This window comes from Typopeltis vanoorti, chromosome 16 (genome assembly GCF_054136105.1).
Source record: "Typopeltis vanoorti isolate ZY-2024b chromosome 16, IOZ_Tvanoo_1.0, whole genome shotgun sequence".
NCBI classification, from domain to species: domain Eukaryota; kingdom Metazoa; phylum Arthropoda; class Arachnida; order Uropygi; family Thelyphonidae; genus Typopeltis; species Typopeltis vanoorti.
Genome location: NC_143564.1, coordinates 38,719,277 through 38,738,141, shown reverse-complemented (window position 1 = coordinate 38,738,141; position 18,865 = coordinate 38,719,277). Strand labels below are relative to the sequence as shown.

The 18,865-nt window shown below is 34.7% G+C and overlaps 1 protein-coding gene across 1 annotated transcript in view; it reads left to right on the top strand.

The window, feature by feature from the left end:
• tweek (transmembrane protein KIAA1109 homolog tweek) overlaps positions 1-18,865 on the top strand; it is a 1,221,702-nt gene that overhangs the window by 23,549 nt on the left and 1,179,288 nt on the right. Inside the window, 1 exon segment of the mRNA XM_090406645.1 lies at positions 4,213-4,484. Within this exon segment, the coding sequence (XP_090262771.1) occupies positions 4,213-4,484 (272 nt within the window).

The following is an 18,865-nucleotide window of genomic DNA, read 5'->3' as shown; positions in this document are numbered from 1 at the left end:
CTACACCTCTGTCTCCACCATTCAATCACCAACTGACCACAACTGCGCTAACGCCATCTATCGCCGACTACCACTGGTATTTCCACAGATAATCATGAACATCCATGCCTACGGTGAGATTTGAACCCACAGCCTTTTGGCTGGAGAGTGGCTACTCTATTCACTTGGCCAACCAGGCCATTTCTGATTGAATATTATATACTCCAAGTGATTTACAGATTTCATGTATCTGAGGGTATTTTTTCTATCTCAAGTATTGGGTGACTTCTGATTTCATTCTTCTTGAATACTTTCTAACACCATTTTTTCATTTCTCATCATCAAATTCCTGCCATGTGTACCCTCAAGGGATGTACAGGATATGATAGTACTACATGAAAAATTTACATCATTACTAACTTCCTATCTACAATTTTCCTCCAAATCAGTCTGTTATTTGTCAAGACTCCAACATTATCAGATCTTATCTCTCTATCATCTAAGGCACTTTGTACCGTATCAATCCACCTATATCTTGGTCTTCCTCTGGGTCTTTTTCCTGCCAACCTGGCAGAGAACACTTGTTTTGCTAATCTTTCCTCGCCTATTCTGTTTAAGTGACCATACCACCTGAGATTAGCTCTGCTAATGCATTCCTGGATGCTGACAATGTCAAGTTTTTTCCTAATATCCTCGATTTTAATATGATATTGCCATTGATGCCATCTGTTCATGCCTCTAATCTTTCTCAGGACTCTCATATCTGCGGTCTCTAGTCTTTGGTCAAGTATTTTACTTCTGACCCAGCTCTCAGATCCATAAGTTAAAACTAGTTTGAACACTATCTTGTATGCAGCTAATTTAGTGTTCCGACTAATTTCTCTCTTATTTCATATGAATTTATTCAATTGACTTCCTACTATACCAGCTTTATTGATTCTGTTGTCTATTTCCATATTTAATTTACCATCTTCACTAAAAATCGTGCCTAAATAGCTGAAATGTTTTACTTGTTCCACAGGTTCACTGTTCACAATGCAGTTGACATTTTCAACGATTCTGCCTATTTTCATTGTCTTTGTCTTTTTATTGCTGACCTTCATACCATATCTATTATAACAGTTATTCAATTTAGTCAGGGAATCTTGCAGACTTGTAGCGGATTTATTTAGAAGTATAACATCATCAGCATAAAGCAAAGATCTGACATTAACATCTCCAATTTTGATATCATGTTTAATACCACTTTCTTTCGTAATGTGATCCATATAGATAATGAATAACAGAGGGGATAATGTACATCCTTGTCCCACACCAGATTTAACATTAAACCATCTTCCTGTACTTCCTTCAATTCTAACTGCTGACTTACAACTCAAATAAAGACTAAGTATTGCTTGATATAATGCCCCATTGACACCATATAACTGTAGCGTATTGAATAACTTCTCTCTTGGTACCTTGTCATATGCCTTTTCCAGATCAACAAAACTTAAATATAGATCTTTGTTATATTCTGATGCTTTGTCAAATATTTGTCGTAAAGTGAAGATCTGATCCTGACAGCCTCTATTTGGCCTGAATCCAGCTTGTTCTTCGCCAAGGTTTTCTTCAACAATTCTTCTCAACCGTTTCTCAAGTATACTTGCATAGATCTTTGCCAGGAACACTCAGTAGGGAAATGTAATTCTCACATCCAGTTTTATTTCCCTTTTTATATATGGGTACTATGAGAGCTCTACTCCAATCATCAGGAATTCGTCTCTCTGTCCAGACTTTCTGAACTATGCAGTGCAACCACTGTAAGACGTTTATACCACCATACTTCAGCATTTATGGTTGAATATCATCTACTCCTGCTGCCTTTCCACATTTCAAGCCTTTGATGGGTTTTTCTACTTCAAGTATTGATATGTATTCCTTACTGTATGCCTGTTGAGTATTTTTTACTACTATGCTATCACTGCTTGTTTCATTTAGCAATTTTTCAAAGAATTACTCCATACTTCAAGGATATCTTTTTCTCCCTGTTTTCATGTCACCTTTATCATCTCTAACTCCTTTTACAGCACTCTTACCTCCATTTCTAGGCTTCTTCAATAAACTCCAGAAAATCTTACCACCGTCTTGATATTTATTTTCTATGTTCTTGCCAAAGTCCTCCCATGACTTTTGTTTAGCTAGTTTTACACAGTGTTTAGCTTTTTTACATTTGTCTCTGTATTCTCTAAGAGCACAAGCTGACTTATTTGCCAGGTACTTTGATATGCTTTCTTCTTTTCCTTCACTGCCTCTTTAACTTCCTGTGTCCACCATGGAGTTCTGATTTTTCTATCCTTGCAGACTACCTCACCACATGCCTCTGGCTGAATCAATCAGTGTTTTCTTCAATGCTTGCCACTGAATCTCCAAGGTTTGGTTGCTGTTCTCAAACTCTTTCATTTTTTCTTCAATAATCTTTGTCTATTTTAGTCTACATTTCACATCTGAGAGCTGCCTGACTTTTATGCGCTTTAAAACTTTCTTACATGTTATTCTTTTCAATATGAAATTCAATTTTATCCTGCTCAAGACTAAATGGTGATCACTTTCAATTTCAAATCCTCTGTACACTCTGGTGTCCTGCACCAGGGAGAAAACATCGCTATCAACAATAACATAGTCAATGAGACTTTTCTTATTCCTTGCATCTTCTCTCCATGTGAATTTGTGCACATTTTTATGTTGGAACATGGTGTTAGTAATAACCAGTCCATGTCCTGAGCAGAAATCCAACAGATATTTGCCATTATTATTAGCTTTGTTCTTTTCTCCCAATTTTCCCAAAATATTTTTGTATGTCTGACAATAATTTTCTACTCTGCTATTTAGAACCCCAACAAGGACCAACTTTTCCTTTTTTATTGTGTCAGTTGCTTTCTCTAAAGCATTAAAAAATTCCTCCACTTCTATCTTAGTAGAACGTTCTGTGGCACTATAGGCACAATTAAGTCTCATTGTCCAGTTCCCCATTCTCATATTTGCCCACATTACTCTACTAGAGACTGCCTGCCATTCAAGAAGATTAGCCTTGTATTTAGTGTTGAATGTTATGGCTACTCCTTCTTTTCTTTTCTTTGATTGTTATTGCCTGAATATAACATTTTGTATTTAATGCTCAGAAAGATCTCACCAGTTTTTGTCTTTTTTTTGTTTCAGTCACCCCTATTATGTCGATCTGGTACTTTACCAATTCCTCAGCTAGCTCCAATTCTTTGCCATTCAGGCTTCTTATGTTGATAGTACCGATCTTTAACTCTGGTGTTGTTGAGTTGGGGTGTGTTTTCAGATTTGTTCCAGTAGCTGTCTTTTCACTGTTTGCCCTGGTTCCCTGATGACAACAACGGTGTCCTTGTTTAACCAAGCGACGCCCCAGCTGGCATGAAATTTTGTCATATTGTACCATCATTTTGTATTTTGGTTTAAGCCAATATGAATACAATTTGGTCGGCTAAATCCCAAGTTGCTAGCCCATCCTCATTCATTCAGTATCCAGGTAGATACCCAACAGGGTGCACCACAAGAAGGTGAGGATTGGACATTAGGTCAGAAGCCCTGGTCGGTTCTTCGCATTCCTTTAAAGGCTATGTGGAGGTCTCCTCTCAGTTATATAGCTTTGACCTTTAAGCACCACTTTCATTTTTTATCATTTCTCATTTCTTGTTTCATTTAATCTTTCAGAGTAATTACTCCAAACATCTAGGATATCATTATCTTCAGTTTTTGCCAATATCATATTTGATTTCTTTTTCAGTATTTTTACTTCATTTTTACTGCATTCTCTCTTGGAATAGAAGCTGACTTCTTGTTTAGAGCCTTTTATGATATGATTGATTTCACGTTTTCCATGACTGCAAATTATAGCAACCATTTAGTATAATTGTATTATTTTAGTGTAAATGATGAAGTGGAACTGCTCAGTATTGCACTACTAAACATATGAATGAATTAGTTATTAGAGTGAATGCATTTCAATATTGTCTATGTATAATAGACATAATGTTGCTAATTTTTTTGGGATATGTTATTTTTGATAATATGTTTCAATCATATATTTTAATTTATACCATCAGATAATGGTATAAGTTAAAAATTTTTCCTTTCCTTTTCCCTCTCCATTAAATTCTATATGGCATAATTCATATATTCTAGAATTATAAGATTATTGATAAAATGTTGTTTTTACCTACACAGATCTTTCCCATTCTGATACTCGTTTATTTCTTCTCCTGAATGGATTTGAACTTCATGTATATAACAGATCTCAGTTATATGCACGTCTTGAACAGCTTTTTGGTTTGGAACCAAATATTATTCCTCCAGGAACTGAACCATATTGGCAAGATTCTGGGGCTGCAGAAGGTGATATGCCATCTCCTTCAGATGGAGAACATGACCACACAAATAATCAAAATTTTTATCACTGGAGAGATCTGATTCCTGTAATTAAAGTTGACATTTCAACTGTAAGTATTATTATATTTGAGATTTTATTATTATAATAAAAGAGTCAAGAGATGCCATAGATCACTCACACCAGCTCTCATGCTTTCTCCTAAATTCATTCACACTGTATACACTTGCCACTTCAACAGGTGAACCATTTAACTCAATCACTGTACTATGAGAGAAAAATCTAGTTCTCACCCCTTTCTTAATCATGCATAAATTTAACTTTCATGGATACCTTGTGTTCTTCCTCCACTTTCAGTATAATGAAAAATTTCATCAGATGATATCCTATAACATGCATTCAGTAGGTTATAGACCTGTGTCATAACTTGTTCTCCTGATTACCATTGTCTACAGTCTGCCTATTCTCAATCTGTCCTCATAATCTACATTCCATAATACAGATATAAACTTTGTAACCCTTGTTTACACTCGCTCATCCTCATGGGGCACCTGTCTGTGTTGTTGGGGACCTCCCAGTGATGGTATGGACCTTTCATTCTTCCTCTTTTCCTTTGCTTTTCTTCCCATATCCTGACTCTTTTCAGCTAACATGTCTTCCAGACCACTATCACTAAGATTCAATGCCCTGCTGTGTGATGTGATCCATGGACATCTGGAAAGGGAGTATTCTGATAACTTGTCCTACTTTGGCAGGATGGACTGTCGTGGATGGCCTGGCCAGGATCATTCCTGAATTATTCCATTCCTGAGTGCAGTCATTGTTTGTCGATGGGTGTCCATGTGTGACTTTGTGGTGGGTGGGGAGCTCTGGCATCAAACAAAAAATTTCTTCAGCATGAATTCTTCATCTTCAAATATTTCAGACCCCTGAAATATTTGAAGATGAAGTATCCAATGAGTCACTTTAAATGTCAGAAATATGGGCATGCTCAAACTGCCTGTTGTGGATCTACCACCTGTGCCTGATTTGTTAGTAAAGAGCATGATAATAAATTTTGCTTTGCAAAGTTGAAGCTAAATGCGTCAGCTGTCAGGGAGATCATCCATCCTACTCCCATGTATGTCAGAGACGGAAGGATGAAAAAGAAATACAAAAGCTAGTTACCACCACCACACCTCTCCTGAAATATTCTTACGCTGAGATGGTGATACTTAAGAAAATATCGATAACAACTCAAACCCATAAGTTTATTTCACCATTCCTGAACATTATGATCGTGAATGTTTCTCTGTGGAGTGCATCAGTTGCATCATCTGTGATCTCACTCCCAAAACAACTCCAAAAATGTTCCTATTCAGTGAGAACCCACGTCAAGAAATTTATGCCAAGGATCTCGTCTAAAGATAAAACTACCAGATACCCCATAGAAAAAATAGGGTATCTGGTAGTTTCTACCCCATAGAAAAAATGGACACTTCTGTATGAACAGAAAGTAAATTAAACCTACCAAATGACATGGTGTATTAAATGTTTTACCAGAAGAAAAGATGGACAATGGCCATCCATAATTCTCAAAATCAATAGATAAATATAAACCTAAGAAAGGTAAGCCCTCAACATTTTGAAAATTGGACAATTCTACAATATCAAAGCAATAAAAAAATTTCAGTGGAACTGTGGATTTCTCCAAAATCTTGATGATATTAAGGTTCTTCTGCAGAAACAAACCCCCTCTGCATCTTTCTGCAGGAAATATTTAAAACTCAGAGAAGATCCAACTTAGAGGCATTTTACTTGTAAGGATAGAACTGGAGATGGTCCTGCTAGTGGATGATCAACTCCTTTCCATCATGTCCAGCTTAATACTTCTCTGCAAGCAGTAGTAATTTGCCTGTCAGTGGGATTTCTTGTTATAGTATTATTATTATTATGTGACACCTCCAGGAAGTCCAAAGACTCATCGAGGGAGAGTTTGCCAACAGCATCGAACGATTGATTCCCTTCCAACTACTACCGTGCTCAAACTTGCTTAACTTTTTTGTGTGAGCCATTAGTAGCAGAGACTCTACCAATCGACCAACCTTTGCTGGTATGTTCCATTTATTTACCACTGGGTTATGAACCAAACGAGATTGAAGTTAATAATCTTATATTGCAACTGCCTCAGTCCATACTTCTCGTGGGTGACTTTAATGGATATAACACACTGTGGAGTAGTGTTAACATGAATGGACAAGGTTTTATCATTGAACAAATGCTTGACAGTTATGACTTCTGCTTAATAATAAAGTCAGTACCTTCTTCCATATGCCTACTCACTCATATTCTGCAATAGATTTTGCAATCTGTTTCCTTGCTATTTTTCCACTGCTCATTATACATGGTGAACAGAACAGCTATGGAAATGATCATATTCCTGTTATTTGCACTACCTTCACAAGACCGATATTCTCCTACATTGATGCCTGTGTGAAAAATGGACCAGGTTGACTGAAATACTTTTTCCCATCTGGCAAAATTTCTGGCTGCATTGTCCAGGCAGCAGTGACTACAGTCCCAGAATGCCAATCAGCCAAAAGAGATTGAACAGACCATGAGGTATATTTTATACGAATTCTACCACATCAAATCTAATAACTTTTAAATGTGCTTGGGTGAAAGCATGTTATGTGAGACATCAGAGTCAAAAACAATCTTGGATCCAATTTACATCATTGATTAATCAAACAACCAGTGCAAAGATTATATGGAATGAAATCTGGAAAATGAAAGGTAAATTCAGAACACAGCATTTATCTACCTTGGAACATGATGAATGTGTTGTTGCTGATCCCAAAAGCTATTACAGATACTTGAGGAAAAAATTTTGCCAGAATCTCATCAACAGCTTCATATCCTACAGAATTTTTAACTTTGGAAGAGTACAGTTAGCCATTTGTTAAGGAGGAACTAAAAAGAGCTCTTTTACTGTCTCACCTCAGTGCAGTAGGTCCTGATGACATTCATTATGAGATGATAAAACATCTTCTATCAATGCTACCAAGGCTGACAAAGGTTAAGTAGTTCTAATTCATGATAAGAACAATTATTTTAAAAAACTTAATCTTCTATTTCGAGATCATTCTACCTACAGAAGAAATGATAGAGATCCAGTTGATTCACAAATTAATAAACTTGGCGGCCTCTTGGACGAAGTTCATTCTTGGGATGAAGAAACAATAAAAAGGCTAAAAGTTCATCATGCTTTTGCTCCAAAACTGTATGGTCTTCCTAGATTGCACAAAGAAAATGTGCTGTTAAGACCTATTTTGAGCTGCACAGGATGCCTTGCTTATAAAGTCTCAAAATACCTATCTAATCTTCTTTCTGCATTTCCTGAAAATTCTGCTTCTTTCATAAAAAAAATTCAATAGATTTTAAGAATAAAATTTCAGGATTATTCTTACAAACCATAGATCTTCTAGTAAGTTTTAATGTAGTCACTCTTTACAAATATTGCTCTGACAGATATGATTGAATTATTTCATAAAGACTTTCCTTCTGATATTATTAAATTATTTAACTTTGTCATTAAGTCAGGATACTTTAGCTTCCAGAACAAACTGTGTAAATTGATAGAGAGAACAGCTGTGGGATCTCCCCTTTCCTCAACTCTAGCTAATTACTTTATGGAACATTTCAAACAACATATTCTGGACATATTCACCTAAACCATTGGTTTGGTATAGATATGCTGATGATGTGTTTGCTGTACAGAACTCCTTGTTTGATCATAATGAATTTCTTGAAAAAATTAATTCAGTAAACCCAAGAATCAGATTTTCCCTTGAAGTAGAAGATAGCAATTGTGTTCCTTTTCTGAGTGTTTTCATTCTGCTTCAACCTACAGTTCTCAGCATATAGAAAACCACTCATACTGGTAAATGAATTGATTCTAACTCACACATTGTCAGAAATATGGTGTAATCAAATCTTTAGTTGACAGAGCTCATAAAATATGTTCTACAGATTCTCCTCTTTTAAACTTTCAAAATTTACAAATATTAAATGTGCAGGAAGATTATGTTCATTTGCTTTTTCTGTTACTTGGTAGTGTAGATATGATCAGTTGTAGAGAATCTTGCTCTGCTCTGAATCCTTGCTTGTTCATATCCATAATCCAAAAACCTTGTGATCCTATTTAATATAATGAATCTAAACAAAGAAATGTTTATTAAAATGTTTATTGGTTATAATGCAAAAAACTATTTAAAAAAAAATAAATAAAATAAAAACAGTAATTATGGCTGTTGTCCTAACCCACCACAAGAAGAAATTACCAGAATTTGTGTTCTATATATTAAAGGACTTTCAGAAAAATTAGCAAGATTACTTTGACAGATTAACTTCTTACAAGTTTCTTTCCATTCTATTTGCAAACTTAATGCATTCCTTATCTCACCTAAAGACAAATATCCTCATCTATCTTATCCTGGAGTTGTTATTATGGATAAACTGGTTGTTGTGCACAAATTCATCTTGAAGAACATCAGAAATGCATTTCACTTAAAGAAATCAACAAATCTGGTTTAGCAAGCCACACATTATCTACAAAATACAGGATTTAGTGGAACAAAACCAAAGTATTATACAAAAGTTATTTTCTTCAGGAAAGACTGTACAAAGAAAGCAGTGAACAAAAATGATTGTTTAAAACTTTCTCAATTTTAGAAGGTTATATTGATTAATACTCACCATTCATGTGTTCCTTAATTTGTAATTATTTTTTTTGTTTATATTTAAAAATAATTTATTAACTAAATTATTTTATTGTAATTTATTTTTAATATCTATTAATGCAGATGTAGTTATTCTCCTGCAGCCAATAGGACACATAATATCATGTACTTTCAATTGAATTGTTGTTCTCTTCTTATGTGATTTTCTATAATTGTATTGACAATGACTATGAAACTTAGCTGAAAATTTTACAAATAAAGGCATTTAAATTAAACATAAATGATTCTGGTTATAATATTTTATGATGCTGTAATTTAGTTGTTGCCCCTGTCACTCGCTTCCATAGGTAAACACTGGAATAGTGCATATATTAAAGAGCTTTCTTTTTAGGCATAAAGGTAAATCTTCTAAAAAGTAATCTTTATACAACCAAAATGCTTTGTTTCCTTGTGTAGTTAGTTATTCCACTTATTTCTTTGTTTTTCCTTAAAACTAATTGACCATGGTAAATATAGATCTTCACACTTTCGGTATACGATTATCTGTTAATTTTAGTTTGATATGATCTGAATTTCTCATCAGTTTGGTTTTAGTTAGATTAATCTTTAAGCATTTCTTTAGCTTCTTCTTTGTCGATGACAAAGAAGAAGCTAATGTCATCTTCAAAACGTAAGTGATTGAGATTTTTTCAATTGATGCTAATTCCATAGTTTTTCGATGAGACTTTCTTAAAGACTTTTTCTAATGTAGCAGAAAACAGACCAATTTGCCTTGCTCCTCTTGCAATACCAAATTCCTTTTTGAGATATTCTAACTTTATACTGGCTCTTAAGTTTTGATATACAGATTTTAATAAAGGGATATACTTTGTCAGGGTAGCTTGTTATTTTAAGCTGTTTATTATTTCTGAATGATATAGAGAATCAAAATTTTTTTCACAGTCTACCAACATTAAATATGCAGAAATATTATGTTCATTTGCTTTTTCTGTTACTTGGTTAATATTGTAGATATGAACTCTTATAGAGAATCTTGCTCTGAATCCTTGTTTGTTCATATCCATAATCCAATAATCTTATGATCCTATTTAATATAATGAATTTAGACATTATGTTCAATTGTGATAGCAGACTGATTGGCCTGTAGTTATTGATATAATCTCTGCTGCCTTTTTTATATAAGATAATCAAGGATTTATGCCACTGCACTGGAATTTTTTTGATAGTTATAATATCATTGAATGTATCCAATATGGTCTTACGAAACTGTTAACCCCTCTGGATTTTGTGTGTTCTGATAATATGCCATCTTCTCCAGGACTTTTATTATTCCTTGCTGACTTCAGGACTTTTCATAATTCTTCCATTACAATTGGTGGTTCTATATCAACCTTATCTAAATGTAGTAAAAGATTTGTACTAATTTCCTTGCCAATGTATAGGTCCCTATAAAACTCGCTACATATTTTCATTATTTCTTCTCTATTGTATTGTACTATTTCTTGCTTATTTATCAATTTTGGAATCAATTTTTGACTTCCATGTAATCCTTGTTTGATAATTTTCAGAGATTGTTTGTTTTCTATTATGTTCTGAATTGTTCTTCAATTTATTTTCTGTCAGTTTTGATCTCTTTTCTAACTTTTTCATTTCAGAAGGTCACAGAAGGCATCTTCATTTATTTATTAAAAATTTTGTCTACCTGAGTCAAAATGGGAATCGTGCTATCTTGGCCATATCATTAAGAAGAGAGTGTTCCCCTAATACTTATCTTAAGTGTGACACTCTTTGCTGTCAAAGTTAATTTAATCGCTGAACAGCTTTCTCCCACTGTATACACTGCTCTGTGTATACAGTGGGAGAAATTATTGTGTGTTGATGATTTAACTATCTGTTGTTACTTTTGTAAAATGAGAGTAATTGAAAGACAACTTCAATGATTATTTGATCATGTCTCTTCATGGGTGCTTAGTAATGGGTTCAGGTTTTCAAAAAAAAAAAAAAAAAAAAAGTGTCTATGTACACTTCTTCGAAAAATGTACTCTTCACAGAAATCCTGAGTTAAGAATTGGATAAAGTATTATTTCAGTAGTGTCAGAAGCCAAGTTCTTGAGACTTGTCTTTGAGAAACTGCAGATTTCTTGCACACATTTGTCAACTTAGGGAACTTTTCCTAAGTTGACAAATGTTCACCTAAACGTTTCCCTAAGTTTAGGTGAGCATTGAATTTCCTTTGCACTCTATCCTCTACTGAATGGGACATAGATTGCTCTTCATTGCTTCACCTCTATCATAAAATGTTCGGAGGTGGATTATGTGTCCCAAGTCTGCTGTTCTGCATGACAGAGTAGTCTGCAATGGTTAGATCTTATTTAATCATCAGGGATTATGGATAGCTGCTAATGCTTTTTTGCACATCACTCACTCAATGACCTTATGCTGAAGCAAATGAACTAGCTCTATCACTTAGATGAAAATAGTGTCTTTTCCAGAGCATCCTATGTGGACTGGTATCTTTTCTCTGTGTTGGGAGACTCAATAATCACATCAGACAGCCATACATCCTTTTGGTATGTGTTAAAGAGATTATGCATACTATTGGCATGAATCCTGAAAACATTACCTACACTGAACATAACATCCTTCCTCCATGGCTGGTTTCCACTCCATTATGCAACCACTCACTGTGCCAACTAAGGAAGTCTGACACACCATCATCTATCGGCATTCAGTTATTTAATGCACACAGAGCAGAATATTCCATTCTAATTTCCTTTTCATCTATACTAATAGTTCAAGATCTCACATCTCTATTGCTTGTTCTGCTGTATTTCCTAATTTTATCCTATCCGATCAAATCCCACTAGATTTTGGCATTTATACATCATCAGTTTGTACATATAAAAGAAAACTACTACCAAAAGTTAATAATCTATACAGAATCATTGAGCTCTTTACAGGCCATCTCATCACTTGTGTATAATCTTGTATAATTTACATCTAGTGCTTAGCAAGATTCTATAGCTGTTGTATAAATTGAAGGTCCTTAATTTTGAAATTCAGCTGTGCTGAATTCCTGCCCATATTGGAATTAAGGGAAATGAGACCTCAGATGCAGCTATTAGATCAGTTCATAATTTTTCCAGGTACTGTTCTGTACCTGTAGTGTGTGGTCTGTACACGGGACGTTCAGTCCCGTGTACAGACCACAGACAGTTTTTAATGCCCAAGTTAAAAATCCACTGGCAGGCATCATGGCAAGAAGCATTGACCAATGAATTGCATGAGATTAACCCTGTAATTAAGCATTGACAGTCAAGTCAAGGGAGAAACAGAAGAGAGCAAGTAGTTCTTGCTAGGCTGTTTGTAAGTCACTACCCAGACTGGTTTCTGCCTTTATTGAGGTCTCATCAGTGGGAGGTGATACCAGACCCAGAGGTGATACCAAGGTTGAAGTTACACAGAAGTCATATTTCCATATATGAGTAGCCAAAAGGTGTCACACCTTATTACTAAAATACTCTGGATTAGAGATAGATGTTGGAAGTTTTTCCTTTAAATAGCCTCTCAAACCTAAACTGGTACCAATGTAAATAGTGAGCATTGGAGCAGAGGGTATTGTGATCAGTCTCCACTCCATACTGAGCAAGGCTAAATTTTTCAGGTTTCTTGTTGGTGATATAAGATAGGTTTACTTGTAGTCATTTTTTTGCTGAATGTCCTCCCATTTATTCAGCATTTCCTTTTTAAAACAATGCTGCGATTTGAAGATAATTTCTCACTTTGTTAAATTTAACGAAATTAAGAATTATCTTCGAGTAATTGGAATTATCTTATTCAAGCTAATAGTTTATATTCCAATCCCATATTCTTTAATTTATGCAACAGCCTTTTATGTAGTATCCTATCAAATGCATCTTAAAATGTTAAGTGTAAGTTTATATTAAAGTATAAGTTACGTATACACCCAGAGCTGTACTTACTTTTCACTAAGGTGAGCAGGGCCCCAGCTAGAGCCTTATACACTGTGCACAAGTACAACCCTGTATACACCATTATTGGTTTGATGTATATGAATGGATTTTCCATTGGTTTCTTATCATATGCTTTTTTGGAATTAATAATGCTTAAATTGAAAACCTTATTACATATATTTCTATGAATCTTGATTATTTTTCATATGGTGAAAATCTTGGGAAATCCTAACTTGTCCTAAACCCAGCTTTCTTGTCTAATTTTCCCTTCAGTTATTTTTCTTCATCTTTTCTCGAATATGCTAGCTTCAGTCATGTCATGTCATGTCATCTTTCCAGCAAGAATTGTTGTGGCCAGAATTTGAACTGCTGTAACTTGGGTTCAAAGTTGAATACTGCTTGTCTGTTTTTATTTGACAGAGCAGGACTCATAAATTAAAGATGCCAAGAAATTATATTCTTGGTTTAATCTTATATCCAAGTGTAAGCAAACAGTTTGCACCTGAAATATTTTCAGGACTGGGCAACTTGTATATAGAAGCCTATGACTTCACATCACTGGCCTTAATATCCCATAATGCAAAGCAAATATCCATATGGACATGTATAATGTCCATTATGTGAAGGGTCATTACTCAGACTGATTTCAACCTTTATTGAGGTGAAAAAGTACAGGTTTGCTCATCTCATCATAGGCCTAGAGTAGTTAGTATAGGGGTGCAAGAGAGCATGATAGTATTAGGAGAAAGAAAAGACAGATTGATAGCATGAGAGGTAGAGAAAAGGCCTCAGCTCTTTTATATCATCATATAGCCAAAGGCTGTCAGTTTTCATTTTTCACCAATCTCATATAGATGAACAACTAAAAGACTAATTGACTCTAAAGCACAAGGATGACTGATACAAAGTTAGTTAGTCCCCATCTGAGTTAACTGCCTTGAGTTGGCCTTCTCTGCTTGGGATTTCTCTCCAGCCACCCCTGCAATTGACTATAAGACCACATTGAATAAAGAACATGGAACTATTTAAAAAATCTCTCATAGCAAGAATAGACAAAATTTTATCTCCCATTGGTAAATATTGCATAATGTGGGTGTTCTACAGCATCTAGTCATAAATTTGATATCTCCTAGAATGCTTCTTTCTAAATACAAAAATTGGCTGACTGAACAATAAAATTTCCACAATACAATATTATAAAGCATTTGGATGTCATATTACTGGTTTTCAAATCCTTGTTTCTTTCTAATCTTCAATAAATGGTATTTTAATTCATTAATTATAAAAATCAAAATTCTCTTCCCATGGCTGACAGGTGGTGGGTATTGTAAAAAAATAGCCTGTTCTATTGTTGTCACAGATTGGATCTCTGATGTTGAAAAACCTCCATTTGATTGGAAGGTGGCCATATGCAGTTCTCCAAGCAAGATCTTCCTGTTAGGGTATCCTTGGAACTTCCACAAATTGTGAAACAAAGTATTGTTGTCAGTACCCAACTGTTGAATTTCACAGTGAAAGAGAATAAAGATTTCTTTATACCAAATTTTACCTTTTTTTAATGGAAAGAATGTCAATACCAGAGTGTTTTTAGCAGTCTTAAAGTTAAGCACAAAGTGTTGTAGTATTCAGGAACAATTTCAGCTTTTGGACCTTTATAATCATTAACTCCAAACAGGGGAAGATGAAACTTAGGTAGTACAGGAGGTCTGCACATGTGTGATTAGTCTGAATATTTCATGGATTTTTGAAACTCTATTGCTTAAATAGCAGAATTTTAAAACTGGAAGCCCAAATCCTCCATGATTCTTTGATAGTTGAAGAAATTCCTTTTTAACTTCTTGGTATCGGCTGGACCAAAACAATTGCACAGGCTTACTATATAATTATTTTTCTTCAACTTCTGTGATGTCTGTAATATTTGTTATGTACAATCAGTAAAGATTATGGTTTTGAATATTATGGCTTTAGAAGAAAAGGAAAGTGACCCTATTTTCCAGTCTTCTAACGTTTCTAGGTTCTTGTATATAAGTTCTTGGACTGGTAATATTGGCTAAGTGGAGAATGGAATTCCAAGTATAATGAGGGGTTCTATCTTAGGTGTTAGTCCAAAAGGAATGTCCCCAAGATCCCGCTTTCCAAAAACTCTTAATTTTGTTTTGTCTGCATTAATAATTAATCCACTGATCTTGCTGAATTTTTCCAAAATACTAAAAAATATACATATGGAATCATTATCCTTCAAAGTGCCCACTACATCATTGACATATACTAATACCTTATTTTCCTTCATAGTTGAAGGAACTGTTATTCCTCGCACAGCATGTGTATTGTCGACTTCCTATAAGAATGGTTCAAGAATCAATGCAAAGAGCAGTGGACTAAGAGGGCAATCTTGCTTTACTCCTTTTTGAATTTTGACCGGGTCTGATAGGAACCCATTAACTAGGAAGCAGGTATTTGAATTGGCATAGGCTCCTTTGATAGTGGATACCAGCTTTTTACCTACACCAGTTTGCTGGAGGGTGTGGAATAGAAAGGGATGCCAGACATTATCAAATGCTTGAGTAAGGTCTACTGATAGCACTGCCATTGATGGCTTTTTCATGTTAACTAAGCAGATTAGATCACGTAGCAGAAATAGATTAAATTCTACTGCTCGAACTGGTACTCCATACACCTGTGCTTTTAATTATGTATCTCATTTTCACTTTGAGCCTGTTATTGATAATGTGAAAAATATCTTGTAGTCAGTGTTAGATAGAGAAATAGGTCTCCAGCTGCTGATTAAGGTGTGATCTTTATTAGGTTTTGGAATGAGGACAGTATGACTTGCTACAAATTCACTTGGTATGTGTCGTGATGAGAGAAAGGAATTGAACAGTATAACTAGAATGGGAAAAATAAAATACCAGGCCTCATAATAAAGTTCTTTCCCTAGACCATCAGGGAAAGGGATTTTCTTGTCTGGCATTCTTTATAGGTTATGGTAATTTCAGATGCTATAATGGGTATGTCAAGCCCATCTTGGATAATAAGGGGAAAGCTATTAATGTTCTAATAGTTATAATTTTCAATTCCAAGAGAAGGGGGCAAGAATAAGAACTCCTACTCCAGCCCTGTTAAATCTTCCAAAGCTCCAGTAAGAAAGAAGTGGATATCTATCTGTTAAGGTTTTTATATCTTTATATCTGCAGAAATATGTTTCGTGGAGAAACAAAAACCTAATATTATGGCCTAGTATAAACTTCCATATAGTTTCTTGTTTAATTTACCTGTGTAATCCTCGTATATTTAATGAGGCAATGCAGAAAGGAGATGCTCTGATTAATGAAGTGTCACTGGTAAGTCTTCAACTTCTAAATTTTGAATGAACCTGATGAGGTCCTAAAATAACTAGCTTCAAATTTCATGCCTATCATTCTTGATTTGAAGCTAGTTATTTTCTTTTCATGTAGGTGATAATCGTACTGAGAAAACTTTGAATCAGTAAACTTTATTATATTTTCTTTGATTGTATCTCTTGCTTTTCCTTTATTAGCATGAGAAGGGTCTTCATAGTCCATAAACTCTTCTGAGCCTGAAGAGTTTTCATTTGATGATCTGCAGCCTTCCCCATCTTTACATTTTTTGTTACCTCTTTTCTTTTAGATGTAGTTCGTTTTTTTTAATTTTTTGTGTTAATCCTCAATTTTTTTTTATTAATTCATCTTTCCTTTCTGATGATCTTATCTGCATATTAAGTTCTTTTAGTTGTCTTACTTGCTTTTTTGTTTCTTCTTCAGTTTCTCCTTATTGGTAATTCAACTTATGTTCCATCAATATTTGACTGGGAAAGTGGTTTCTGCTGATCTGGAGTTTGGGGGCTAATTTCTAGCTGATTTAGTCGCACACTTTTTGTGATTTTACCAAGTGTAGTTTGTTTAAAAGCGCTGTCTTTACTAGATTGAATTGGAAGCTCTGAGAACTCTTCATTTTGCCTCTCTGATATATACGGTGTTCTAATCGGCTCTACTGGTGCTCCCACTCTTTCATCGAAAGTTCTAAAAGGACAGGAAAGGTAATGCAGTTTTCAGAACTTTTGCATTTCTGACAGGACCAATATATACAAAAACCAGTGCTAGTAGGGGTGAAACCAACACTAGCACCATTAAAATAAAATCAAAGGGAAAAACGAACTAAAGAAAACCAAAGTACTTTTCTTGCATAAAGCCAAGATCTCATCAGTAGGAGCCAGACCCAGAGGTGAGACCAAGCTTGAAGTAATGCAGAAGTCATATTTTCATATACGAGTAGCCAAAAGGTGTCACACATTATTATTAAAATACTCTGGATTATAGATAGCTGTTGGAAGTTTTCCCACTTGGTTAAACTAAAAATTAAAGATGCCAAGAAATTATATTCTTGGTTTAATCCATTATCCCAGTGTAAGCAAAGTTAAAGTGAAGTCATCAGCTTCTATATACGAGTTGCCCAGTCCTGAAAATATTTCAGGTGCAGACTTTGTTTGCTTACACTTAGGTAAAGGATTAAACCAAGAATACAATTTCTTGGCATATTTAATTTATAGTATAACCAAGTGGAAAAGTCTCCTGAGAAATGTTACCTAATTCAGTTAAAATGAAAGGAGGAGGAGGGGGAATTGAGGCATGGAGGTGTATATTAGGTTGCACTATTCAACAGATTTCAATGAAATATGGCATAAAATCATTTGTATTTATACCTTCCAAGGGAATTTCATCCTTCAGATCTGAATGAGACGGGTGGAGAGAATCACTTTTTTTTTACAGATACAGCTAAAGAATGCATAGTTTAACTGATGATATGGATTTAGAATATTCTGACTTTGATGTTGGTCCACTTTTACGCAAATGAAGAGGAATATGTGGGATCACTTCCTTTGCAGAGATTTCTACAAGTATACTGTGATGAAATCTGGAATATAGTTATATTGTAAAGATCTCTGTAGAAATTCATCCTGATCTGTTTAAAATGAAGGCAGATACATTTTCCATAGGATGCATTTGTTCAACTATTTTCAAGTAATTTGCTAGTTGTTCTTTTGGGAATTATAGCCCAGTTAGAAGTGAAAAGTCCAGTTTTATAGTCCAGTTAGAAGTGAAATGGAATAAATTCACCTGTGACAGCTGTACAGGTCGCATCATTCGACAGTTTTCTGCAAAATTTGTTATACAGTTGTTTCGTACATTAAAAATACTGATGATATTTGCTCAGTGGAACCAGAATTGTGGATGAAATTGTAAAAAAGGGAGTGGAAAGTAAAATGGTAAGATGCTATAAAATGCTATAAGTTGCATCATTCATCTGTTTGTGGCAGAAAAAAAAAACATTGATATATCATAAGATGACATTTTATGAAGTGAGCAGATACTTAGGAAGGAGAAGATTGGTTGCAGTATAGAAGTGGCTATTTGGCTGATATTATTTTTAATTCTTGAGAAATTAAATTCCCCTTTGGAAATTTAGGAGCCCATACCAATAACATTAGTTGTTACATATCAAACATCAGTAGTATCAATAACAGCAGTACTGTTCATTATTAAATAATATTTGTTAAATAGAAAGTTAAGACTCCTCTTCCCCCCCCCCCACCATTTTAATTCAACTGGGTGTAATTCCCGGGAAGAATTAGCCAGTTATTTGAAGAACAGTTGAGTTATGGTAAATGGACTTGCCTCTCATTTTAAATTGATCGGAATGAATGTGGAAGAATGACTAACAAATGAACTTTTAGTGATATATGGAGTTTGAAGTCTATGGCTGTTGGAGAATTGTAGGAC